Source organism: Agelaius tricolor, unplaced genomic scaffold (assembly GCF_023055355.1).
Source record: "Agelaius tricolor isolate 1412-34295 unplaced genomic scaffold, bAgeTri1.0.p SCAF_27, whole genome shotgun sequence".
Lineage (NCBI taxonomy): Eukaryota > Metazoa > Chordata > Aves > Passeriformes > Icteridae > Agelaius > Agelaius tricolor.
In genome coordinates, this window is record NW_027269287.1 from 4002984 (window position 1) to 4030602 (window position 27619).

Below are 27619 nucleotides of genomic sequence, written 5' to 3' on the forward strand. Positions count from 1 at the left end.
ATGAAGGGCGGTGGTATCGAGAACCCGGCGTTCGACACACCCTCCTCCGACTTCGGCCAGCGGTACCACGCGGGCCCCGCCGGGGCAGGGGCAGGTGCTGGCGCTGCGGCCCCCGCCGGGCCCGGCCCTTGCCCCGAGGAGGGGCCATGCGGGTGGGGTCCCTGCGCCCCCAGAGCTCTGCAGTTCTGCAACAATTCTGAGGGGTACTTGGCTGCTTATAGCCTGTTGGCCATCTTCCAAGGTAACCTGTCCCTGCTGCCCAGGGCACACGCTGTTCCCCTTCCCGGGGCTGGGGGAACCGGGCGGGAGCCTGGGCTGGGGAAAGCGGCGAAGGAGTTTTGGGTGGTGGGTCAGAAGAGACAGGGTTCGTCTAGTGCTGTGGCTGAACAGTGACGGTAATGGTTTGACTAAGGGACGACAGTATACATTCTTCTGTGCCCGGGATGGAGACGTTCCACAGTATTCTTTGTAGTTCATTCCGTTTGTCCTTTTTTTCTTTTCCCACGTACTTTACTGACGACGAAGTCCACGCGCCTGCAGGTTCTTTGCTTCATGCATTTGTTAATGCTGCATCCCCACTGACTACAGGGAAATAGCTCTTCATGTGCGCACACAGGCAGAGGCTTAAAATCTGGGGATTAAAACACCAATATAAAATTGTAGCACCCCACTACTTTTTTACTTGTTTGCTAATTGAAGATTATCCTGGCCTGGTTTTGTAGGACTTTGGGTAAATTTGAAAACAGCAAAAACATGTGATTTTGTTCTGTGAATCACAGTGCAGCCATCTTCTTAAAACTTAACTAATGATTTAAGTTGACCTTGGGAATAACCTGAAGTTTAGCTTGCTCTAAATTCCTGTTTTTCAGCTTCAGAGATTCTTGTCCATACTTTTGGTTTTTTGTAATGATTGATTAGGGCCTTAGCAAGCCTTAGACTTAGAAAGTAGAAATGCTCACTGAGGGGAGGAGAAGAATTACTGTAAAAAATATTAAAAAGTGAGGTTTGTGAAACTTGGATACGTGTCTGCCAAAGAGAGTGATTTGGTCTATATTCATAACCTTTCAACTTTATTTGACTAGCTAGGAAAGAAAAGGGTATTTCCTGAACAATTTGCTTTGAAGCTCCTTGTTATTACTCATAAAGGGATTTCTACAGAGGTATAGAGGGGAATATTTGGATATTTGATGTTAGAGGAGAGAGCAGCCTATACCAAAGAAATACATTATTTGGATGGCTCCATTCCATGGGGAACCACACTGAGGCAACTGGAATGGTATGAGGAGAATTGGAGACTCTGCTTAGAACCTAGAAGGATTTTAATGCTACTTGTAATGCTTGGAGATTCCTTGCATGAAGTAGTGCCTTAGTATGTGTTCCTGAGAACTTTTTCTGATTTAATCCCCTTCAGATTCTGATCTTGTCTTAGCATATAGGTTTAGTTTTAGAAAAGAAGTACTTAGAAAGTTTTGGGATAAGCCTGTTGTTTCTTGCTTGAATTTGAAAGGTCTATGGCTGGTAGGGTTAGGAGATGATTCCTGTTGCAGTTGTCCTGCCAAATTTGTTTTCTCTATGAAAACAGAGAGGTGGGGGGTGGTGTGTGTCTGTGGAAGAACTTTTTACATCATAGCTTTCAATAGTAGCTGAGTAGTAAAAGACTTTTAGAATACACATATAAATTTTTTTGGGTTGCATAAGAATAAGGATAGGCAATTAAAAATGCCTTAATATGACGCTGAAAAGATTGTTAAAACTAAATATAGTGTCTTGAATATTTCTAATGTGTCTGAATTTCTTAAAATCAGTCCTCCTGTTCTGATCTGATTGTTGAGCTGAATATCAAACTCAGCATACTTTAAAATCTTGGTTGTAGACTGTATAGGTTTCCAACTGTAAAAACAACTTGTGTTATAAGAATCTCTGTCCCTTTAAGAGGTTATTTGTGTTGCTTGTGCCATTTGTCCAAATATTGCTTTGGTTATCTAATGCTATATGTATGCCAGGCACCTAATGATTGTAGTTCAGGTTTAAGGCCTTAAAGGACAGAAACGGAATAATTTTTGTTTTGGAAGCATGTGTAGGCATGGCTATTACAGATCCTGTGACATTCCTGATGTGTTACCTGGATTTTCTGACAAGAATCTTTCCTTTGCTTAAAACATAAAGGAAACTGGGTGCTGAAGACTAGCTGCAATTCTTTTTTGAGATGCGTAAAACTAGGTTCATCAGCAAGAAATTCAGGCTTGTGTGTGAAATTTTTGTGAAAATATTCAGGTCTTGCAGCTTCAGAGTTTAGATAAAAGCACACAAAACACACCTAGGATTTTGAAGTGATGTGACCTAACACTGTACTCTAGTTTGGGTCTACTTGCCAAATTACAGAAACCATCACTGAGGAGGATAAGATATATCTATTAAACTTGCCTAATGTACCTCTAGTAAAGATTATTTCTTAATGAATTGAAGATTAATGAAGTAATCCATAACACACTTTTGCTGAATGTAAGTTGTTGTCCTAGTCTTTTTAAATGAGTGAACATAGTGGATGATTATCTGTAGTGGCCTGGTATGTTGTGAATCCAACTGAAAGCATGTATTTGTCAGCATATTTTCTAGCTGCTCTCAAAAATAGATTGGTGTCATTAGCACCTGATATGCTGTATTGTAGCTTCTCAGAAGATTTCAGGTGGAACTTAACTCTAATTTCTGGCCCTTTCTGTTTCAAGTACATGTGAAACCTGTATTTCCAGAACACAAAACATTTCTTTGCCTAGAATTTTTTTACATGACTAATACCTGCTTTCTCTATGGCACTTAAAGTTGCCTAAATGTATGATTGCATCTAGTAATACATTAACTGGATATGCTGCAGTTCATAGCTGTAGTAGAAAACAAGGTAGAGATTATCTCACTATTTTGAGTACAAGAAGGACTGTTTATTTCTCATGTCATTAATAATTTCTGGTAAATAAAAAAACAGAACCACAGTTTAAGACTGTCCAGTCTAATCTATCTAAAATCTTTGAATATCACTAATATTTTATAGGCTGATTAGACCTGGTACTTTTACCAAGGCATTTTTAATTGTTATTTTTATGTGTTGTTAAAGCCACCATTCTTATGACAACTGCAAAACACGTGTTTTTGTTGAATGGATGAAGAAAAAGAATACTCTTGTGTTTTGTGATAGCAAATAAAGTTGGTTTATAATTAATCTGGATTTTATGTGTCAGTACACACTGTACCTAAACCTCTAACACATGTGGCAGGACAACAAGATTTTGGTTGGTAATTTCTATACTGCAGTTTTAAGTGTTGGGATGTCCTTACAGAATTTGGTTTTCAGATCAAGTTACTATCAGCCAGGTTCTGTCTTTCTTGAAGAGACTTCAGTGATTAATCACTGGATGATGTAATTGGAGAAGTTATGCTGACATTTATCCCATCTGCATTTTTAAAGATGAAGTCTAATTATCCAGTATAATTAAATGGAAGGCTTTATGGGTTTTAGAATGTAAATTAAAGGTAGTAACTTAAAATACCTCTAAAAGACAATGCCTTCTAGCTCTGTAATCCATTTGCTGTGTAGCACACCTTCATTCAAGTGTTTTAAAGCCTTAGTAAGTGTTGAAGGTCTGGCAGATGGGAAAAATTTGTTTTTTCATTCCTTCATGCTAGTATTGTTCTTTGGTTAATGCTTCTTAAGAGGAAAATAAAGTTACTGAATGTGTAACTAATGGCACTGGAAGGACACCTGAATACTTGTGTCAATCCCATATGAATTTAAGGGTGGTAAGTAAACTGACGGGTGAAATTGTCAGCCTTAAGAAAGAGGCCAAGTAGGGTATTGGAACTAAGATTGTGCAAGAGTTGTTTCCATGTAGAAAGCTGACGTTTGGCTATTAGAAAATGGCTGGTTTATTTGGAGTAATTTTTTTAATAAATTAAGGTGCTCTAAGGAGATGTTGAAACTTAGCTCAAGTAGTTGTACTTATGGATGGTGCAATGCTTGTTGAAAACTAACTTAAACACATTTCTGTCACTAGTCTTGTATTCTCTTCTTAGATAGACAATAGAAAAGCATGTTTTAATTTTAGAGTAACTAAAGGGCCTGTGTCAGGGAAGATCCTCATCAGTCATTTGTAAGGTTACAGAACTCAAACATATTTGTACCTCCAGCCCTAAGACTTCACAACTATTTTTTTCAGTTATCTGTTTTATTATAGGTACAATTTAATTAGACTATAATAAATTTATCTGACAGTGTTATAATTACAACTATTTATCCTGTAACTGAATCCTATTTTGGGATTGCTAAAACCAAACTTACAAAAGTTTAACTACCTAGTCTTTTTCACAGAAACACAACATGAAGCAGTGTAGAAGATTTAAGTTAGTCTACAAACAGTGCTTTTGTAAAAATGGACAGAGTGTTTAAGCATGCACTGGCAATTGTAGCTTAGTTCTACTTTCAGTTAATTTTTTTGCAGTTCATTTGTGCTTCAGTAGGGCAGCTTGTGCAGGTTGTTCTGTAACTTCAGGGAAGTTAGAGATTCAAGGGGCAAACCTTCTTTGCTCAGTTGAAGTAAATCACCTCAGTTGCTCTGAAACAGTTGCAGAGAATTATTGAATAGCTTTACACTTTTTATATTATAGAGGATTCATGTTTGTTCACCTTCTTTTATCTTCCCTTTGTGGTGTCATGGAGTTGGTTGTTTGCAGTAAGTAGAAAACTATGTCCTGAACTTGCTTCAGCCATAGCATGTATTCTAATGCAAGTTATAACTTTGACTAAAATACCTTTAATTTTTGAAGTGTCTTATGACACTGTAAAGCATTCCATTTGAAAGCTGTGCTTCAGACAAATACATAGGTCCTGTACGATTTGACTGGCTAAGCTGGCACTGTATTACCTACTATGTACCTGTATTTTATAGCTAGTAAATACCTTATAAAGCAGCCTGGTATAAATATATATAATTTTAACTTTTCCATCACACAAGGCTAAGTTTAGCTCTGCAACTCTATTGAGTTAAAGTATCTTTGACTAATTATCTCCTTCTTTTATTTTTGTAGGTATTGTGGTAAATGGCCTGATTAACATTAGTATTTCAACAATTGAGAAGCGTTATGAGTTGAACAGTTCCCTCACTGGTTTAATCTCTGCAAGCTATGATATTGCTTTTTGTTTATTGTCACTGTTTGTGTCTTACTTGGGAGAAAGAGGGCACAAACCACGATGGCTTGCTTTCTCAGCATTTATGCTAGGACTGGGCTCACTTGTATTTTCTTTACCACACTTCAGCAGTGGAAAATACCAATACGGAGGTAAAATTGAAGGTAAGCTTACAGTTGTTTTGAAAGTTACACTAAAAAATTAAAATCTCTGCATTAACTTGGTGCAACTCCTTATTTTCAACTCCTTACAACATAGTTAATCTCTGTCAATGTCCTAAAACAGGGTGCTATCTGTAACTGAAAATTGATTCTTTGAAATCTGGAAGTTCAAGAGCTGCCTCTCTGCACAGTGAACTTTATTTTTCCAGAAGCAATCTGAGTGTCAGTATTGGTTCTTGCTATTAAGCAATGTTTGAATAAAATGCTTTTTTTTCTTGCCTTGATGAATGCAATTAAAATTCACTAAGGAAAAAATTATCTGGCATCTCTTCGTGACTAGGAATCAAGCTGGGTTAGCAAGGTAGGAGAAATGTTAAAGCTGTTAATCTTACCATCTTACCTGAAAGGTGACTAGTGCTTGCATTTCTTTGTGGTTTTGAACTTTTAAAGGCATGTTGATTAATTAATTAACAAGTTTTTCTAAGTTCTTTTAAAAGACATTGATTTTAACTTATGGATTTACTTGAAATAGAGAGGGAACAAGCAATACTGAACAAAGCAGTACTTAAGTCATGGGTGTAGCTATCTCTCAGTTCTCAAACTTTTTTCACAAAACAAGACTTAGCACAGTGTGATTAATGCCAACTATTTGTATTTCAATTTAGTGGCACACCTATAATACAGAAATGTTCAGATGTGTTTAAAGCAGGATGACTTAATCTTTTAGGATTGTCTTGTTATTGCAGTCTTTAATCAAAATTATGCCTTCAATGACTAAGCATATTAGAGTGCTCACTAAAAAAAATCAGTAGCTATGAAGCAACATGATGAAAGGTTGTTGATCCTCAAATTGATATCTTCAGTAGTAATCATTTTGTCCCCTTCTATGAGCTGTCTATATGTTAGTCTAAAAAGTTGGGCAAGCTATTTTTTCGTATCTAATTAATGATGATCTGAAATGGAAGTTAACTGAACAAGGTCAGAAGAAAACAATCTTTATTGTTTTGGGGACTATGAGCAGATAATTACTTGTTAGCTCTTGGGAGAAGGACAAAAGGGTGTTTGCTCCTGGCTCTGTTAGTCCCATTTCCCTGTAATTTTGGTTTCAGTATTCACCTTTCTACTGCACTTTGATGAAGAGGAAGCTGCATTTAATACACAATACATAAAAGTTTAAATCTGATTTTTTTTTTTCATTTGGAACAAGATACTGACAGTGTGGGAGAGTACATTACCAGTTATTCCAACTGATCTTCCCCCTTTCAAACAATTTTAGTTGAAATCTCAAGGAGCATGTTACTGTTTTATCCAACATCCATCATTGAAGATGGCTGTATATATTGATACCTTTATTAGGTACATGTTCCGCATGGAGTTTTGAAATCTAACAGGAGTGGGGAATTTTTGAATTGACATGTGTTTCTTCACCATAGCACTGCCAGGTGACAGCTTGCCTGCTGTTCTGACTGTTGTAATGCAGGTGCCTATGCTGTGCTGGTGGTGAGCACATTCCAGATCTTAAGCTGACTTAAACAAAACACTGTCAAAAATAAATGACTGAGGGTGCAGGGAATGTCAGCACTGAGGCAGTCAAATCTTCAGGTGCAGTGCAACAGCATCTCTTAACTGTCAAGTAAGCCACAGCACAGGATTATGTGTTGTTTGGTTTAACTAGTTCTGAGGTTGATGAAACATTTTAGCTATACAATTAGTTGCAGGATTTAATAGCACCACACCCCAAAAGTGTTCCTTTTAGTTATTTGTGTGAGTTGCTTATAGAGATCCTAATTTTTTTTTTTAATTAAGCTTGTATTTTATGCTTGTATTAAAATCCACCACTTAATATTTCTGAACAGGTCTTATAAGGCCAATTTATTTATCATAATACTACTTCCTAGAAATAGTCTAATCCATTTCATATTGAAAGATCTGCTAATCAATTGTCTGCCTATTATTGTTTGGGGTTTTGTTTTGTTTTTTTGGGGGTTGGGATTTTTTGGGGGGGGAGCAGAGGAGTTGGTTTTTTTGGTTTGTTGGGGTTTTGCAGTTTTTTAAGCCACTGTAAAATGTGTTTTCTATTTTCCAGAAAGGTTTTAGACTCAAATTTGTAACCCAGGTACAACCAGCTGTTTGTTCTGGTAAATTTCCAGGTTGTATGGGCTGCTGGTGCCTCAGCTGGCTCTGGTATGTGCAGTCAAGGGCTCCCCCTGCTGTCTTAACAGAATCAACTTAATTTGATTAATTAGCACGGAGGACTGTGAAAACCGCAAATATTATAAGCAATGTACCTTTAAACTTCAGTCTTGGATTTTATTTTAAAAATTAAACATGTTTCAGTATGTCTGTGACAGCAAATGAGAATCCTAGGTTCTCACTTGACACAAGGAAAATAACTTCATTGTGAAGACAGTCAAACATTGGGACAGCGCACCCAGGATACTTTCTAAGTTGAAAGGAAGGAAAACTTTGAAGACTCTTCCTTTTGAAGTGACGTTTTCTTATCCCACATGTTGGCCTGTTTCTGTGCAATGGCACTGTGTCGCCTATTGTCTGCTACAGGAAGTAATGATTTAGATAAGTTTTCTTTAAATACCTGGTGCTTGGCTAGCACTTTCTTAAGCTTTGTTTTGTGAGACCATAGTGTGGATTGATCTTGGCTCTTCTATGTGTAAGTAAAAAGTGTTCTCAGATGTAAAAGGATCTAAGGAAAATAAAGGTTGTAATAATTTTGTAGTGAAATAGTGTGAATTAATCAGTCTGCTTATCTGATCTGGATGACGTTTTCATATATTTGTTCAGTGGGGCTCATTACTACCAAATGGATGGGTTTATCCTGCTTCTTAGGGTTTTATGCTCTTATGAGGAGAACCATGGAAATGTTTCTCCTACATCTTGTCTCTTGGTATTCTGCTACCAAGAGTGCAATGATAGCAAGAGAAAGGAGAAGACAACACGATACTACCTGTTTTCAGTTCCTCTTTTCTCTTCCCTCCTTGTAGTGCCAAATATTACAGCAGCAGACACAACCTTATGCTGCTGTACCACTGCTTTCCTCTTGGTGTGTGTGCACAAGTGCAGAGGTTTTACGTTAACTTCTCCTTTTAGAGGCATAGCAGTGTGTGTTCTATGAGAGAGTGGTGTAGGTTTTTAAGGTTTTTATAGGCGAACACTTCTCAAAAGAGTGAATGTAAAGGAAGGATTATCTTTACTAATGACAGACTTCACTTTCTGGCAGATTTCCTCAGGTTGTGCAGGCTGCTCTGTCACGTAAGAGTTGGAGTTGTTAGTGCTCCTCAGAATTGTTATAAGGTACAAGCACACAATAAAGTGTCTGTTACCTGGGAGTACTCATAACCTTTGGAATGACCATTTGACAAGTGGTTGGTTGTTTGGTTTTTTCATACAATAATTTCTGGTCAATAATGCTTTCAATAAGCCAAAGCATATTTATAGGGCCATTTGATTCCTGTTGCCAAAGTGTATTTATAAGACTATTTCAATCCTGTTTCTTCATAGACAGGAAACAAAAACCAAGCCCTGCTAATAAATCTTTTTGGGGATATGATATCACAGAAGGCTTGGCACTGCAATATTGGATATATTAATAGGTGTGAAAATTAAAATAGGAGCCTGGCATAACAGCATTCATTTGCAGTTTAGCTTTTAGTACAGGTTATTCTTCAGATTGGACTGTGAGTTAGGTAACAGAGTTGTAAAGTCTTGCTGTCTCTGTTTTTCAGACACATGTCAAACTGCAGAAACCACCTTTGCTAATGCCACTTGCAGTGCCAGCACAAACTCTCCACTTCGCAAGTATCTGTACGTCTTTATCCTCGGACAGCTGCTGCTGGGAGTTGGAGGAACTCCTCTATATACTTTGGGGACATCTTTTATTGATGATAGTGTCCCAAAACATAAGTCTTCCCTTTACATAGGTAAATTTAAAACTGTATATAGAACACTGTCTGCATAGATCATAGACTGCAATGCATTTTAAGTTTTTTTATGAATTCGTCTAATGTAACAATTTTGTAATTATTATTTATGTGCATGAAGTATTTCTACATCAGTTACAGTGCAATTTAGATACTAATCTGCTCTAAGTACCAAGTCTTATAAATTTTCATTTTGTAGAGCATGGTAAAGCTACATATAAGTATAATGTATATTTAGTTATATTATATACTTAATATATTAAGTATATTGGTGCTTCTTTGAGCACCCTCCTGTTACCTTTTCATGTCAGTAACTGAAAACTGTTAAACGGTTCATGTAGCTTGTCTGTTAATGACAGCATAAGTTGTAACAAAAAACTTACACAGTATTTTTCAACACCTGTGACTAAAAAGTATCAGTCAAGTCAGTAGCTAGATCATATTATATCCTTTAATAATTTTATTTACTTACCTTCTAATAGTAGGCTATCCACTCAGTGCATAAACACTGGTGTGCCTCGTCTGATCAATCCCTTTCTCTAGCCACATACAAATTTGGCACTTGGCTGTACTGGAAGTACAGAGATTGCCTCACTGAGACTGTTTAAAAGCTAAGGAGTACTAATACTTGGCAATGGTTTTTAATCTTTTTCAGTCACCATTCTCTAGGTTATATGCCATTTTATTGCCAAGTTCCTTGCAGTCTAAGTGTGTTTTCTATGGGTATGAAGATATTTATTTCCCCTATCTCATATGTAAGCTGATGAAAAACATATTATCTATACTTCTTACTTGCAGGAGGAATTCAAAACATCTCAGATTCCAGGACTGTATTCAGACTAGAACAGTATTTTAAGGGGCAAAATTGAAATAATTATCTGTTTGCATGCAAATTTTTCACAGTTTTCCAAGGCAAGCTACTTCATTTGATGCCAACAAACAGGATAGGTGCCTATGATAACTCTTAGATGAAAAAGACAAGTTTTGTTTTTGCTGTTTCTTTATTTTGAGAGGGATAATACTGCATTTTTTCTTCCTCCCCTGAATCCAGTGAAATAAATAGAGCAGAATTAGGGTTGTCTGCATAAATGGGGAAACAAGAAGTGACATGAAAACTCAGGAGAATGGTGTCAGTGTTTATACTTTTAGAAAAAGATCAATACAAAAAACTAATTCATGCACAGTCTTCAGGCAACTGAGTTGAGTACACAGAAGAGCAGTGTATTCTGCTTAATATAACAAAACTGGAATGCAAGTGAGTGGATAGGTAACTAAGCCTTGATTATTTTCCTTGCTTCATGCAATGTATTAAGTATTTAAGTATATTGTGTTGATTACCTTATACAAGAAGGCTTATGCAATGCAGAAAAAATAACAAAGCCCAAAAAAACAACCCACAAAACAAAACCAAAATAAACCCAGAACCCACCCCTAAAATGGTCCATAAATAGCTGCCAGCACCTTTTGCTGTAAGCCTGCAACTTGCAAGTTGGTATTTTCTTTATCCTCTCTACTGGGTGCATGTTCATTAGGACTGGTACATCTACAACTAAAGCCAAACAATTCCAAATGTATTTAAACTGAGTGTGTGGGAGAAAATAGGCACTTCTAAGCTCAGTTTGAAGTTCTATAGGATGAGTATGAACTTAACTCATTTCCTGTGACCATGTCACTGTTTCTGAAATGTAGGAAAACCTGGGATATATCTACTCAGTATTTATTTTTACTTACTTGACTGTCACATTCTGCATTGCTTTATCCTCTTGCACCCCTCTCACCCTCCTGACTCCCCCATCATTTCCTCTTACTAACTAGAGGAAAACTAAGTACTTGTGATCCATGTACTTCAGAAACAAATGAGAAATCCAGATTATTCAGCCTGGGGAAATGGTAGGAATGCATGTTTACTAATTAAAGATGGATCTAGTTGCTATTAATCCAAAGCCTTAATTTGCAGAGACAGTGTTCCTGCTGTCAGTGAGTGCTAAACTGCCTACCAGAAATGTGTCTGATATGCCAGGAATGCTATTGTGACATCAAAAAAATCTTATACTCTTTTGTAGGGTATGGTTACACCTGCAACTTTGCAGGTTAGGGATTTCTTTTTTAGGGGGAGGGGGTCAGGGTTTGTTTGTTTGTTTTGTTGCTTGTTTGAGTTTTTTTCTTTAAAACTGTCAGGAGCTGTTAAGAGCCTTGGCTTTGTATTTTAAGGCAGATATTACTCCAGTCACACACTTTGATGTAACTGTCTTCTTTTTTTAGAAAATCTAGCAAACAACTAAAGATTGAAAAATAGAAATAAGAAAGCTCTTAAAGATTGTGGTTAATACAGTTAACAACCAATGTTCATAATTTCACTATTTTTTTCACTAGTTATTTTTTAAATATAGGCACAAAATGGGGGAAAAGGCAATCTAATAATGCTTAAAGGTGCAGTCAGCCTTTTGCTGGACCTGAAGCTTCTGAGAGCTGCAAATTTCTTTGTTGAGGCATAATTATAGATTTTGTCTTCTATGTGCTACAACTGTAGTGATGGTAAAAGAATGGGTTGACTTACAGTCAACTTTGGTCTGAAGTTGACTTAAAAATGTTATTAAAAGAAAGCTTAAAAAAATAAAGAAGTTATAGTGAACTGGATGTATTTTCTCTTCCAGGAGTTGGCTATGCCATGTCTCTGCTGGGTCCTGCTATTGGCTATGTCTTAGGAGGGCAGCTGCTTCAAGTTTATATTGATATCCAGATCCCAAAAAGGCAAGATAGAACTTAGTTTATTGCTTCCTATTTTCCTTCTCTAATAATTTTTACTAAAATATTCAGCTTTTCTCCCTGTGAGGAGAATTTTTTTTCAGAAAATACTGTGTTTTCAAAAGCTTCATTACCTTGGAAACAAGTTGCACTTGAAAAGGCTTCATGTTAATGAGTTACTTCCTAGACTAGTTACTCCATTGTGTGTGGAAGTTTCTCTGTAGTGCAAATAGATACTTCTAGCATTTAAATACTAACTATTCTAAACCTCAGTAGCAAAAAATGCTTTTTCTTTTGCTTAGTTGTATATTCAGGGTTAAACCTCCATCTACTGATGTCTTGTGGAACTGTTTCCTTGAGCTGGAGTATTAGGATTAGGATTCTTAACTCCTAGGAAAGAGCTTGCTAGAAAATCTTCCTGTTGAATAGTAGTCCATTTTTTTAAAAAAAGTATTATAAATTGTACTAATATTTAAACCAGCAGCTTCATTTACACTTTTATTTCCTATGTTTTAGAGCCTTCAGATTGATGCAATGGCATTCTGAACTTCTGAATTGGTTTTGGTATAACTCACTGATTGAGGAATCTTTCTAAATCCAGCATTCCCAGTATCTTCATAATGCCTCAGAATCTTGAAATCAGGACCATAGAATTGTGTTTAAATTGGAATGACCTTAACTAATGAATTGAAGGCTACATTTGGTAGAATTCAGTATTTTTATAATTGCCCAGTGAGGGTGGTTTAAACAAGCAAACAATAAATTTAATACATATAAAACTAAGAAAATAGCAATATTAAAAGGCTTTCTGTTAAAATACATTAAAAGGAAATATTCCAACTCACTAAAATGTGAAATTCAGGAAGGTAAACCTGCTTTTTCTGAATTACTTTTTCAGTACAAAGGTGGATCAAGATGACCCACGTTGGCTTGGAGCATGGTGGATAGGATTTCTTGCATGCTTTTTTGCAATTTGGCTTCTTATAATACCTTTTTCATGCTTTCCAAAGCACCTACCAGGTAAAGGTTTAGCAATGCTTGGCTACTTTGGAAGAGACATTTGTTCATATTTTTGGGTTATAGAGTACTGAACTGAATGTTTCCTGTTTGATTTAGTTTCTCAGTTAACTGTCTTTGACTAAAATCAGAGGACAAGTTTGTTTGTTTGTTTATTTTTTTGTTTCCCCCTCCAATATGCAGTCTTTAAAACTTTAAAACAAGGTGAATCAGCTAGAGGGAGGATCTCATGTATGGTGGTCTTGCTATGGCCGGGGGTTGGGAATAGATGATCCTCAAGGTCCCCTTTCAACTCAAATCAGCCTGTGATTCTGTGATTCTCTATAATGATGGACTGGACTGGAAACATATACCTAAGTGTGGAGACTGGTGGTCAAAGTATGAAAGATGCTTGTAGCTAAGCACCCAGGACTATATTTAAAGCTTCTTTGTTACGCAGCAGGAACAGTGTAGAAATTCCATGAGCATCCAAAGGGACTTACTCTACTAATCCTGAAGGAGAAATAATGGAGGAAAAGAAAAAAGAAAAAGTAGGAAATGGAGAATATGAGGATGATTTAAAAAAAAAAAAGGGGCTTCAGCATACTCCGAAGTTTTTAGGATGTCCCTGTTAATATCTTCTTGCAGCCAAGACCTTCCAACGTCCAATGGAAGTATAATGCTTTCAACAAAAATCTTTGTTGAACAATACAGTATTGATCTCTGTAAAAATCTGTGCCAATACAACAGGCAAGAAGACCTGTAATATCTGAAAGCACTTTCCCAACTAAAGGAAACACAAATTTTTGTGGTTTTTCGACATTGTCTAAGAATGCAGGTATTGAGTGTTTTCATTGTTGATAAATATGACAATTTGTAGGAACTGCAAAAATTCAGGCTGAAAAAATCCCTGAAACTCATGATGGTGGAGGTCAAATACTGGTTGAGACCAACGATATTGGACAAAGTTTTAAGGACTTTCCTATGGCTCTCCTGGTAAGAAAAATTTCAAATTTGCTAAAACTGAATATATTCTGAGAAATGAAATTATTTTCCAGATGTTAGAGGCCTATAGAAATGGCTTAATGTGTTGTGATAGGGAAAACGTCAATGTTACTGATAACTTAATGCACATTAATTTTGTTGATGCTTGAGATTGTTAGAAAAGCATATTACTATAGTTCCATTTCAGAGGATCTCCTTTTAAAATATAATGACTTTAGTCGGTACCAAAATCAAATAATTTCCAGAGCGTTATGATAATTTCTCCCCATAGATACTCTTGAGGAATCCAGTGCTCATGAGTCTAATAGTAGCCAGCTCCTCAGAAGCTTTAGTTGCCACTGGATTTGCCACATTTCTACCGAAGTTTATAGAAAATCAGTTTGGAAAGTCGTCAAGTTTTTCAGCAACTCTTGGAGGTAATATGGCTTTTTAGTTTTAAATCTTATATATATATTGTGTTGAACACTTCATTAACATTAGAGGTGGAAGATTATATGGGTATCTTTTTTGTTTGAAATGTTTGTGAATGTACTTAGATGGAATGCAGTAATCAGAGCAGTATTTTTGTTATTCTTGCCTGCCCTTAAGTACTCTAGTACTACTTAAGTACTCTAGTCTACATATTCAGAGTAGACTGAGGATTTTGAGTGCTGATGCAACTTTTAGTTTATCTAGTAGTTTATTCCTTTTAGTATACTTTTAGTTTACTAGTAGTTTATTCCTTTCTTATTCTTGGTGAAAAACATTTAATTTTCCTTTATTTGAAATTGCCTGAAGGAGCAGTAGTATCTTAGTCCCTACTAAAATAATCAAGATGAAGGGCAGCTAGGGAAAAAAAGCAGTACTTATCACAAATAAGAAGTTGATTTTGCCTTTATCTTCTTTAATTCCACACTGACATTACAATGAGTTTGCAATAAAATGACTGATCAGAATATGTAATAAGTCTGTTATATAACTGGCTCTGCTGTAGTTGGCTTACTGTCACCTATTTTTATCTGATATGCAGAAGTAATATATAGAACAGGAGAGAGCTTCTATGAAAAACTGAGTATTGGAGAAACAGAAAACATCAGATGGAAGAGCTGTGCTCAGTAGGCTCACATCATTGACATAATTAATTCTGAAGAATAGCAACCAGATCAAGGCAGAAATGTCCATAATGCAAACAGATGCTTGCAATATGCAGATTTAATATTAATGGAATGTGTCTTGCTAAGCTGTAGAGCGCTGCAATATAACTATGGGAGTTGAGCTGCTCTTTTTCCAACAGAAATGTGTTTGGGAAAGACTTCCTGAATTACTTCTCTGGGCAATATTAGATAGTATTGTTGCATCAAAACAAATAATCTGTAAGTTTTACATAAAAACATATTGGAATATATGCTCAGTTGTTAACCAAAGACTAGGACTGAAGTGAAAAGCTGAGTGTTGCATTTTTTGTCCATAGACCTTGACTGAATGTCTTTGAGTTGAAAATATTGACAGTGCCTATTAAATGTTCAGCTTTAAAGAAATGCCTACAGTAATGTTGAAAGCTGGCTGTACCTGAACTGAGCTAATTAGTCTAAACATTACCAATGATTGTGGAAACTATTTAAACTATCATTGACTGTGGTTTTTGGAATTCCCAGGTCTGTGGCCTGGGCAGTTTTGTCACTGTACCTGAACTGTTTGTAATGTTAACTCTCTCAGGTTGGTGTAAGTTATACTGAGTTCTGTGTTGTATTATAGATTAGCCATATAAAAATGCTCAGTTATTTATCTGGAGTGCAAAGAGGATAAATCATGGTGGACTACATAGACTATGACAGCAAATCTGACCCACTGATCTAGACTTCTTTACATTTTTCAGTAGATGTCTTCTTGCATCTTGTGTGCTGTCTCTTGTATAACAGTGTTTATGTTCTTTTATTAACAAGTTCATAACAGATGTATAAGAAACAACATGGTCATGTCAAAAAACCACCAAAAGAATGAAACAGGATTTTCTGTTTTCATAGAGACACCTACTGGTGTTCAGAGATTCCCACCCCACAGTGCTCCTAAGTCATCTAGTTTGGCTATGTTGAAGTTGGGTTTTGGACAACTATAAATTACACTGTCCAGTTAAACCTCTGGAAAGGCTAAAGGTGATGTAACAGTAGAATAAATTACTCATGTAGTTAGATTCTGGTAATATGGTTTGAAAGCAATATCACATGGACTGCTTTTTGCAGGTAACTGTTTTGATGTTTTTCTTAGCATAAAATTGCGTCACAGTTAAGTCTTGCACTTTTTATGTAACTGCTCCTTGTCTTGTTTTCCTCTAGGACTTGTACTAATTCCAGGAGCAGCGCTAGGCCAAGTCATAAGTGGTGTCTTGGTTTCCAAGCGCAAAATGGATTGCAAAGGCATAATCAAGTTCATGATAGGCACCTGTTCAGTGGCCTTAATATTAAACACAGTGTTTTTATTTGCTAAATGTGGGAATGAACCTTTTGCAGGTGTCTCTGAAACATATAATGGGTAAATACATTTTAATGCACTCTTGGCTTTCATATTAGTATTTATTCAATTGCCATAGTTTCAAATAGTACACACCAGCAGTGTTTAAAAGCAGAAGGAGGGCAACTAGCTATTCCAGAAGTCTGCTCTCAAGTGGTCAGTTATCCCATCATAAATTAACAGAGGCAACTGCAGCTGTTGGAACGTCTGTCCAAGAGCCAGATGGGGCTGTGCAAAATAATTCAAGTAGGCTGTTACCTAGGGACTGCTAGATGCCATCTAAAAAAATCATGGGTGTCAATTGTATGCTGTGTAAGTTGGTAAATAACTTACCAATACCTTTTTATTGTTTTCCCAAATCCTCCATTATATGCAAAGGCTAGATACCACTATCTTGTATAAAAGCATAATCTGATAGTTCTTCTCCAATGCATAAAGAGACACTTGAAGCTAAATGAGGTGGGGAAGAGGAGTGGTGCAGTTTGCTGACACAATAGCATGATATGTACCATGAAAACACAGAAGATGGGTTGGGAAGGAAATTGTTTTTTTAGCCTCTAATGCCCATGCAAGTTGGTGGAAAGTAGAAATGTACTGGTATGCAAAAATATGCAAAATGAATCAACAAAGTTCCATACACTGGTGACTGAAAGAAAATAAAAAACCTTAAAGGCCCAAAAGGCCCAAGTTACGACTCGTTCTGATTTCATCTTTACAACTTGCTGTATAAATTGACAGTATATTTAAAGGCCAGTGTTGAAATTGGATGACCAAAATATTGCTTTGCTTCAGTGTCTGAAAAAATAGCAGACAGATGACTTAGACAACTCAGAACTGTGAATCATGATTCAGATTTTGGCTACAGAAAGGTTATAGTTACATATTTAGCGAAAGAATCTGTAGTCATCAATAAAATGCTGAAGATGTAGCATAGAAAATGGTATATGAAATTACCAGTATTTTTATATCAGGTCCTATGGTAACAGGCAGCAGACAAAGTTACAGCTGAACTGATGTTCATCCTAAGTTAAATACCACTAGCTTGTATTTTACAGTTTTGTGTAACTTTATCAGTTATGTAGCTTAACTGTTGCTAAAGGCTACTTATCTACAGCAATTGGAAGTTAACCAGTCCTGAAATGTATCTCTTCCCTTGGTATCCATTATAAGAAATGGCTCATTTCTACCTTATGCACTGTTACCGGTTGGCTTATACTTTACTGGACATGTGCATCAGAATCGTTAGTGGCATTAATACAGTGCCAGTTCTTAAACTGTTTCCCATGAAGAAATAAAATACGTTTTAAAAGCAGTAGCTTTTTTAAAGCAATAGCTTAAAAAAAAAAAAAATTTATAAACTTGTGCAAGAACAGCCAAGTGTTTGCTTTCATGCTACTGAACAAATGCTTCTGAATGAATAAGTTATGAGACTACTCTGAGAGTTGACTTAGAATTTGATGGAGATTTTTGTGGAGAATTTCAAGAAATCCTTCATGGCAAGCATTATCTTCTTATTGAAAAATAACTCAGAAAGGTGAGAGAAGCTTTTGCAGGTTTTGTCTCAGAATTATAGGAGTACAGGATCACTTGTTTGTGTTAATGAAAACAGCATCTTACTTTTAATAACTCTGTTTATTACTAAATTAGGCCATCAGCAGAACTAACATAATTTTGTCCAACAGGCACTTCAAAGAATTGCTTTTGCCAAATTCTATTGCCCAGTCTTTCCCTTAAAACTTGAAGGAACAGAAATGTAGTGACTATTTCTGTACTTCATTTCCACATGTCTCTGGGACTCTTGATTAAAAACTCCTATAGAGTTTTTTTAATGAGCAATTGATGGTCTCATCTGCTAGATTTTTTAGAAAAGCCAGAAGTATCTTTTTTGTTGTATTTTTCTCTGACTGGGTATAACTAAGTGTTCATTCCCTCTTTGGAGGTCAGGGAAAGAGACACTGCATATGTAAATAGGACAAACGCCACCAAATTGATTAAATATTTTCAGGCTTTGCCTGCCTCTCAGGCTAGAAAGGCACTGAATGTACCAATCTGATTAGTGAATTTGCTTACGGTGCAATGTAGTTCATTCTTCATACTTAGAAGAATTGAAGTTAGTTTGCTTAGGCTTAAAGCACAAATTAATTTAGTGGAGTTCTGCTGAATTACAACAAAATGGATTTTATATGTAGTTATGATGTCCCTTATATTCCATTTGAAGTTTGACTGTATGTAAGTTAATTCCTACATAAACTATTTCTTCTATTAGTATTTTTTGTCATCTCAAATTCTGGCAAATAAACATACCTTTAGATAATTAATGTGGAACTTTAATTTTACGGTACAATATTTAAACTCTAGTGTCAGTGTCAGTAACTTGGTTTTAGCTGACTGAACTTTTAAGCTGTGAAAATTCTTTACTTATTAATGAACTAAAATTTGAAAATCAAAGGATGTTTTTATTCTCTCTGGTTATGCCTTAGGACAGCCCTCACACAAACCAAAGTGATCTTTCATGATAATAATACAGTGGGACTACTTCAAATAAAACCATATGATTACCTGTATTGGAAATAAATTGAAAGTAAATATAGTGTGCAAGAGTTAAAGTAAACTCTGTTATTAGTAATTCCTTAAACAGCCAGAGGAAATCTTTAAGGTCCTTCAGAGTGTCATTGAACTCTGCATTTAACGTGTACAGTCGTCTTTGTGCTCATACAATTTAGATATCTGCATGGCAGTGTTAGAAATAGTAAAAATAAGGTGGCTTTGCAACTGCATTCAAATCAAAAAAGGGGAAGAATGTTGGAGTATGATCAGTAGAATAAACAACTCCAAATACTGGTTTTAATCTTGTATTTTTTTCTTGAAATTATAAATGGAAGAAATTCAAATACCTAAGTGGGAGGGAGAGGATGATATAAGAGTTGGGCTGAGATGCAGAATTTTGTAATCTCTTTTGTAAATGGAAATTGGAGGAATAATCTTTGGATAAAATAACAGCATGAAAAAACCTAGGTATATAATAAGTGGAAAATCTAGAGCTCTAACTACTATGCTTATTTTTAAACAACTAAGTGCATAAGTAACATGAATAGAATATTTTAAATTTAAAATTTATTATGCTATAAATATTGCTTTATTATTAACATATCTTCTGTTTTCCAATTGCTTTTTTAAAAGCCTATTAACTTCTGCTTTTCAGAACAGGCACTCTATATAACTTAACAGCACCATGCAATGTGAACTGCAGGTGTTTGCGCTCCGTATACTACCCAGTTTGTGGCAGTGATGAAGTCCAGTACTTTTCTCCCTGTTTTGCAGGATGTACTACATATCTTTTTAACAACATGAAAAAGGTACTTTATGCAATGAAGATAGCTGATACGGTTTGTTCTCATTTCCTGTAAAATGCGCTGTATTTCAAAATGTCCTTCCTACAATACCAAATATAGGTCGTATTTAACAAAATCCAGCGATTGCTATTACAATACACAGTTCATTTACAGTACCAGTGTGACTCCCACTGCTGATCTCTTAACATGTTCACTGCCACAGTGCTGGGCCTCCCGAGTTATTGGGAAGGTATTCATAGGTTGAAGCCAGGTCAAGCCCATTACTCTCTGAAATGTTTCTGGTAGTTGTCTGGCTTTTTATACTCTATGTTGGGGTGAGCTACACTCCCTTCCCTTCACCACCCCCCATGTTCATGCTGGTCTGGCTAACTTAGGAAAATGTTTTCACTCTCTTAATGAACTCAGAGAGAAGCATTTACATCTCTTTTGATTCACTGAAGTGGCATAGCTGTTTGTTTTCTATATAGCTTTCTTTGCAACAGTTCTGGTCATTCACAGCCTGCACTGTTCTGTGAGTTTTCTGGGCACAATAGTCTTTCCCACCTCTGGGCCTTCTTTTGTTGTAAGGGCTTACTGGTTAGCCACAGTGTTTCTCATTTGTGTGATGCCATTCTCCAAGTGTACATCTACCAGACTTCCTAATGCTGAAAATAAGTTAAATCTAAATGTACTTTAAATAGAATTGACAATCAGAAAAGTCAGCAATTGTCTTGAAGTTCTGAAGAACCTGAAGTTCTTATCTAGATCTTTAAGAAAATGCAGTGTTTATTGTATACATATACATGACAACCTGCTTCCGTGAGTTTTGAAAACTTGAATGTCAGTAGCCTCTGATGCAGGAATGGTAAGGCGTGAAAGTGCCTAGGTTATTATCAAGCCTTCTTGGAACTGAGGGGCTTTCTGTGCTTATTTCTTCTAGTACAATAGACTCTTGAGAAGGGATGTGGGAGCAGTATAGAGAGATCCAAAAAGCAAGCTGACCCAGGAAAGGCCTTTATACTTTTATATTGGAAAATGAGAGAAGGTATTATCCATAAGAAAATGTAGGAGAGTAGAAATTTCACACTTTGTTGACATGTTATATTTTTCTTTGAAAACAAACTGTGGATTTAGATGAAGAGCATATTCCATTTGTTCACCTGCATATAAAAGTGGTACTATATTGCTTCTATTCTTTCCTGCTTAAGTCTGAAGAGTAGTGCTTGCCTCTCTGCATATGGTTTGCCTCTAACTTCTGCAAGTTTTTTATAGTTGTAGCTAAAAGCTTACAAAGCATACAGAATGGAGGCTATCACTGTCTTTTTAGGTCAAAAATCCAAAAATACCTGTTGCTCAGGTGAGGTGGATCAGTCAAATTCTGGTGAGCCAGTTTTAAAAATTAATCTTATTGTCATGTGCTCATCAGGAAATTAACTGTTTCCCATATAGTAAGGTCAATATTTATTCTTGTCTTCTGTGATGCAAATGTAATGAAAAATTTACCAAAAGATGTCATTTTGTGACATTCTGGGAGCTAAATTTTGTCTTATAAATTATTTGTAGACGTACCACAACTGTTCCTGTATTGGGAAATCAAAAAGAGGAAATGGTTTAGAAGACTTTCTCTATGAAGCTGTTCCTGGGAAATGCCCAACACAATGCAAATTTTTACCTTTATTCCTGACCTTCTTCTTTTTTGCTGTTGTTTTTACATTTATGGCTACTACTCCAACAACCGTGGCCATTCTCAGGTATGTTTTTTGGTCTGCAAGAAAGGTGACATTCTTTTGAAAACTACTATCAGTGAAATACTTAATTCTTTTGCTTTGCAATGCGGTATTTTAACAAGGTTATGTAGTAAGCAAGCAGTAGTTTAAACAGAGCATAGTCATACCACTGTTTGCTCTTGTTAGTAGATGAATTTTGAAATTATTTTAAAAAAATCTCTCTAGCGTGCAGCAAAATTCATTTTATGGATTTTGAGCACTCTTGACTGTTTTAGTTGAAGCAAAAAGGAATAAATGTTCTTTGTGCTTTGATGAAGAAAATATTTGTCTAGCCTATTGATAGTGTCAGCATTTCAAATTGTATCAGGAAAAGGACAAAATAACAATTAGTCTTATATTTTCAACCTTAGATTCCTGTCTCAATTCAGAGTTCTAGCTTGAAAAATTGTAGTCTGTCAAGAACTGTAAACTATTTCCCATGATACTGATGTTGTATGTATGGTGGTCACTAATACAAAATGTGATAGTGAGTTAACCAGTGGTTTTGCTTTCTTCCAAATTGCTGAAGCTTATATGCATGAAATAGAGGGGTTTTTTGTTTGTTTTTATTTTTAAAATGTGCTTCTCATTCTGAATTTAGAGCTGTTTTGTGTTTGTTGAAGTCAAACTACAAGTTTGACTTGTAGTTCTAATACTTCCAGTGAAAAGATAACCATGATGCAAAAGCATGTTGCTTTGTGAGGATGTGGCTAGATGCCCTTTGGTGAGAGGCTGAGGAAATCAGTAACATCCTACAGCAGTGCTTTGTAGTAGCCTTGTGTCCAGGTTTGGTGTAAATCTGGAATTAACAGCTTGTCATTAGTGTGGAGGCAGAATAACAAAAAGTTCTGCATTATCTTCAAAATTGAGCTGACACAGTTTTATTTCAGTAATTCTAAGCAGTAACATTTGGATATTTGAATCCTTATATAATTCAGCTGAAATAGTGGAACAGTTTTTTATGGAAAAAAGGACTGTAAGTAGATTAATTTTCAAAAACTAATTTAAATAGCTAAAATGTCAGTAATTTTACAGTATATTCCAATGTCTTTTCTGTGAGCCTTTTTTGTGCAATTTCAAACATAAATTCATATATTCATGACAGTGTTCTACTACTAGAAAAAATCTACTGCATGATGTGGAACTCATTATCCTTCTCTTAATTGCCTATGTGGATAATAGAGTCCAACACTTACTTCTTTATGTATAGTAGCTCTGGATTGCATCCTAGCACTATTTTAATTTCCTTGGTTGTTCTATGGAAAAAAATGTTTAACAGTATATCAGGACGCTGATAGCAAGCTTCCTTTTCATTTATACTATTTTTTTAAACTAGTTAAATCTAAAATTTCTTGATGGGCTACTGGTGTTTTTTCTGTCTTTTATCTAAACACTACTTTAAATAGTTGGGTTACTTGTTCTGCACACTGGATTTCTAAACCCTTCAGCAATTAATAGGTTAAAAGAGTATATAGAGAAAGCATATTCACTGAGGGACATAGCACAGCAGTAGAAATTGTTTACTCCGTCTTAAACTGCAAATCTTGTTTACAGGTGTGTGCCAGATAAACAGCGCTCATTTGCTCTTGGAGTACAGTTACTGTTTCTGCGACTATTGGGTATGACTTTCTTGTTGAAACATTTGCCTTTGAGTAATCTACTTATTTGACCTTTTTTTTCTTGACTTTAAAATAATGCCTTAAAAAACTTTCAGGGGCACTTGAAGCAGTCTGTCATTGGCTTATAGAATACACTTGTAAGGTTACATCTGGATTCAAATTCTTTGTTAATAGGGCATTCGTGCTCTCTTTAGCCTTTCTCACTCTTACGAGCACAAGCCAAATACAGGTAACTGCCATTCTTTCAGTAAAACACACCTGGTGCTACTTGCCCCAGAAGAAGGCCTATTCTGAAAACTGAGATAAGAAGAACTGATGTAATAGAAAACAGTTTCATGTAACATCTGAAATCCAGAAGTTAAAAGAAAAATTAATATGTGGAGCCTTTCCTCTTCTTCCTTCCTTTAAAATGTCTTTCACTAACTTTAGCATTTATTAAGATAGATAATTGTACATAATTATTTACAGAGTATAATGTGGGAAGTATAATACTTTAATTCCATATCTAAGCATCTCCAGCATTTCAGTAAGATAGATGAATCTTCTTAAGTAAAACAAGGGTAAGCATATGTATTTTCTGGTCCACAAGCATTTGAATTTTCTCAGGCATAATGAAAAATCTTGGTTTAGTAGTACACAGTTTTGAAATGGTATATTTAATTCAAGACTGGGACAAGACACAGTTGCTGATTGGACTTTCATGCCAATATTTAGTACTGTAGCCATTCCCTCTCCTTTGAGATTACATATCTAACACTCGCAGTATGAGTTCTGCCTTGCTGTATTCAAACTGTGATTAATATAAGTCATTCTCCTGATAAAGTGTAATAAAACAAACATCCTCACATGTAGAAATAAGCTGAAAATCTGTCATCAATGTTGTATGAGGGTCCCTCTGTTTCACTTTACTCAGAGTTCAGATATTTTTGCTAGATCTCAAACTCCTGACTTCACTGTGGAGTGATAGAACTTTTTACACTGCCTGTACTATGGCTGAAGAAGGCAGTAACTAACAGCGTTACTTACCAGCAGCATATTTTTGCTGTAGGCTTTAAGAATCACACAGGGGTTTTAGGCTGAAGATCTAGTGAGGAGGGACATAGCTACTTGGTTAGCTCTAGGAGAGTTTAGGCCTTGGGTAGTTGGGTAGACATGCAGTGATGTACCTGGTATGTTTATTCTAAAATTGGCTGTACTTGGATGCAATACACTTGTGCATTATAACACACAAAAATCACATGGAGTTAATAAAATCTGAACAAGAATAATTTTAAACACTGCTTTTTTTTTGTGAAATTTTTACTGGAAGTGTTGCTACATATGAGGAACAGGGAGAAATGTGTAACTGAACATTTAACATATTTATATTTTAGTTCTCATAATTTGGAGCAGGTTGGTGTGTATGATCAGAAAAAACAAACTTTTTTCCTTTCAGTTAAATTCCTGATTTCTTGATTAGTTTTTTCACAATTGATTTTAATTTTTCTTTTTCCAGTGAATACAGAGGAAGTTAAGAAGCTCAAGTCTTTGAATAAATTTCTTGCTTAACAAAATGAGAGCTATATAATGAATTAACTCTCTGCATCCTACCTATTAACTGAGATCAATGCTAGGTGCAGACTTACTATGTAATATGAAGCCTATGACTTTGATTAAAATTGTTACATTTAGTGTCTGGTTCTCCCATTTTATCTTCACCACCAGCTTAGCATTTCACTGTATGCATGAAAACTAGTATGTCAAGTAACTCAAACATTCTAATGTGTTGCTGTGTTTTTTAGGTACTATTCCTGGACCAATTTTGTTTGGCGTTGCTATAGACAACAGTTGTACTCTGTGGGATATTGATGAATGCGAAACTAAAGGAGCTTGCTGGATATATGACAATGAAAGAATGGCTTATTTGCTCATGGGCATAAGTAAGTCTTTTATATTAAATACATTTACTAGGTAATATATATACTGACCTTGTCTGCTAGATGGGGATTATTTTGATATAAAACCTACTCTTTTCATTTTTGGCAGCAGTGTTTTTTAACTTACTTTCATAAATGATCAGCAAAATATTATGGAATGAGAAACACCACAGTAAGTAAACCCTAAAGGTTACTTTAAAAACTCCTTTAACAATTACACAAAATAGTTTTGGTCTTTGATCTTGCTTCATTGGTACACTTATTTACTAGATTTTTAAGGGACTGGCTCACACTTCAGTCTGTCTTCAGGGCAATGAGCATGATTAGGGGTGTGAAGATGATGAGAGGGATATATATATATATATATATATATATATATATATATATATATATATATATATATATATATATATATTATCTCCTATAAAGAAAAGGCTGAGAGAATTGTGTTGGTTCAGCCTGGGAAAGTGAAGTCTCCAAGCTGACCTTATTGAGGCCTCTCAGTATCTGAAGGGGACCCTACAAGAAAGATAAATTGAGAGGGACTCTATAAGAGAGAATAGTGATGGAACAAGGGGCAATGGACTGAAACTCAGAAGGTAGGTTTTGGTTAGATATTAGGAAGAAACTGTTCACTGAGAGAGAGGGTTGCCAGGCACTGGAACAGGTTTCACAGACAAGTTACAGATGCCCCATGCCTGGAAGTATTCAAGGTGTGGAGCCCTGAGCAATCTGATCTTGTGGAAGGTGTGCCTGCCCCCAGCACAAGAGTTGGAAGTAGACAGACTTCAGGTTCCCTTCCAACTCATATTGTTCTGTGATTATCTGGGTTGCATGTTGGCAGTTAAGGTCTGGGGAGCTTTCTTCCTCTTTTTGTATCTCAGTTCTTTTCCATAACACTTGTCAGAAAAAATCCTGACTTGTTTAACAATTTCTTCCCTTCAAATGTGTGGTATATATGCCAGTGGGAGAGAGGGTGTAGGCTAAGCTTGCATCTGAGATTAAGTGCTGATGTCCTGTCTTCTAGCAACAGTGATATTTACAGTGTGTGAGCTGAAGTACTGATGTCTAATCCTGAAACTGAAAAAGCAGCAGTCACAACTTGAGGATCTCAAGGCATATTTGTGATCAAATACAATCCCTCTGGTTTTGCCCTTCTCCTTGGCCTTCCAAGTTGTGCAAACACCTTTCTATAGCCTTCTAAGACATCTGACCAGAGAATACTTAAGAGATATTCTATGTGAAAAGCTTTAGTTTCTGGAAAAGAGAATATTGATATAACAAATTACAGTACTGAAACAAGAAATAAGAAAGATTTGCATGTCAGGCTAGAATGGGGTGAAGAAACACAGAACTGGAGCAAAGCAAAAATTGGCAGGAGGTGAGTGGTCTAAATTCAGCTGTATGACTGTCATTATCTGCCCTTTGTCATTCATGTAGAGTACATTTAAATGAAGTCTTACAGGGTGTATGTAATTCAACATATGAAGCTTTATAAATGAGTGAAATACTGCGTCTGCTACTGAAAGCGAGTGTGATAAAAACTCTCCTGTTCTTTGCATTCAGGTGCTGCTTGCAAAATCGTCACAATCATCTTTGTGGTCATGGCAGTGTATTTCTACAAGCCTCCACCATTAACTAAAGCCCTGCGACAAAAGACTTCAGAAAAGATATCTGCTATACACACATAAATTATGAGCAAATCAGGGACTTTTGAAAGAAAACTGTAAAAATAAGCATTATTACAACACTTGTACCAAAGTTCTTGTACACCATTGCCTAAATATAAAAGATCATATTCAACATTTGAAGAACTTGAAATATTTTGAATCTGTACTATTCTCTAATTCATTTAGTATTCCGTTGTGGCTGTCCAAAGAAGTTACACTGAAATTTGCAGTCTAATTTTAGAAGTCTAGTATGTAACTTAATTGAAGTAAGATGGAATACTCTGATCATAAAACAGGAAAAATAAAGTGAACTGAGCTGTGTTATCCCTCAATGTTATTGTAGTGGGAGTACTATTGACTTGGTATATTGAAGGGAACTGTGTATGTTTAGAAAGGACTTAATGTGCACATACTGTGGGCTAGTGCCTTTGGGGATTTTTCTGTAGGAACACTTGGCAATTCGCGCGTTTGGCTATGTTTTGGAAATATTTTTACATGTTATCTTAAGGGCATGAGTTCCTATTTTAGTATTTGTAGGAAGATGTAAATAGTTATGATAGAATAGCTGGGTTGCAAAATCAAAGTATTTGTTAATTTATGTACTTGAGTTTGTCTGGATTATATACAGAAAGTTGCTGTGCAGCTGCTTTATTTAAGCAATCTAAAAATGTTTCTATAAAATTATAAAATAAAACCTATTTTCTTACTGCATCTGTGTATGCTTTGTCATTTCCAAATGTGACTGAGTTCTTCTTGACTCCAAGAAACACAATGATGAAGGGCTAGCAAGAATGTGTATGGAAGCATCAAA

At 35.9% G+C, this 27619-nt stretch overlaps 1 protein-coding gene across 1 annotated transcript; it reads left to right on the plus strand.

Moving 5' to 3' along the window:
* SLCO4C1 (solute carrier organic anion transporter family member 4C1) lies at positions 1-27420 on the plus strand. The gene is made up of 13 exons (XM_071448571.1): positions 1-241; positions 5077-5340; positions 9078-9272; positions 11927-12023; positions 12916-13037; positions 13894-14009; positions 14290-14434; positions 16331-16526; positions 19708-19861; positions 21401-21588; positions 23158-23222; positions 25004-25141; positions 26705-27420. Exons 1-13 carry the CDS (start codon positions 1-3, stop codon positions 26827-26829), a joined length of 2046 nt encoding a protein of 681 aa, XP_071304672.1. The 3' UTR covers positions 26830-27420.
* Positions 27421-27619: the final 199 nt, after the last annotated feature.

What these genes read in the sequence shown, in the direction of transcription:
- SLCO4C1 (XM_071448571.1), top strand. Translation starts at nt 1, where the DNA reads ATGAAGGGCGGTGGTATCGAGAACCCGGCGTTCGACACACCCTCCTCC. An exon ending in TTTTTCAGCAACTCTTGGAG is followed by an intron (nt 14,435 to 16,330) that starts GTAATATGGCTT and finishes GTTTTCCTCTAG; the next exon opens with GACTTGTACTAATTCCAGGA. An exon ending in ACAACCGTGGCCATTCTCAG is followed by an intron (nt 21,589 to 23,157) that starts GTATGTTTTTTG and finishes TCTTGTTTACAG; the next exon opens with GTGTGTGCCAGATAAACAGC.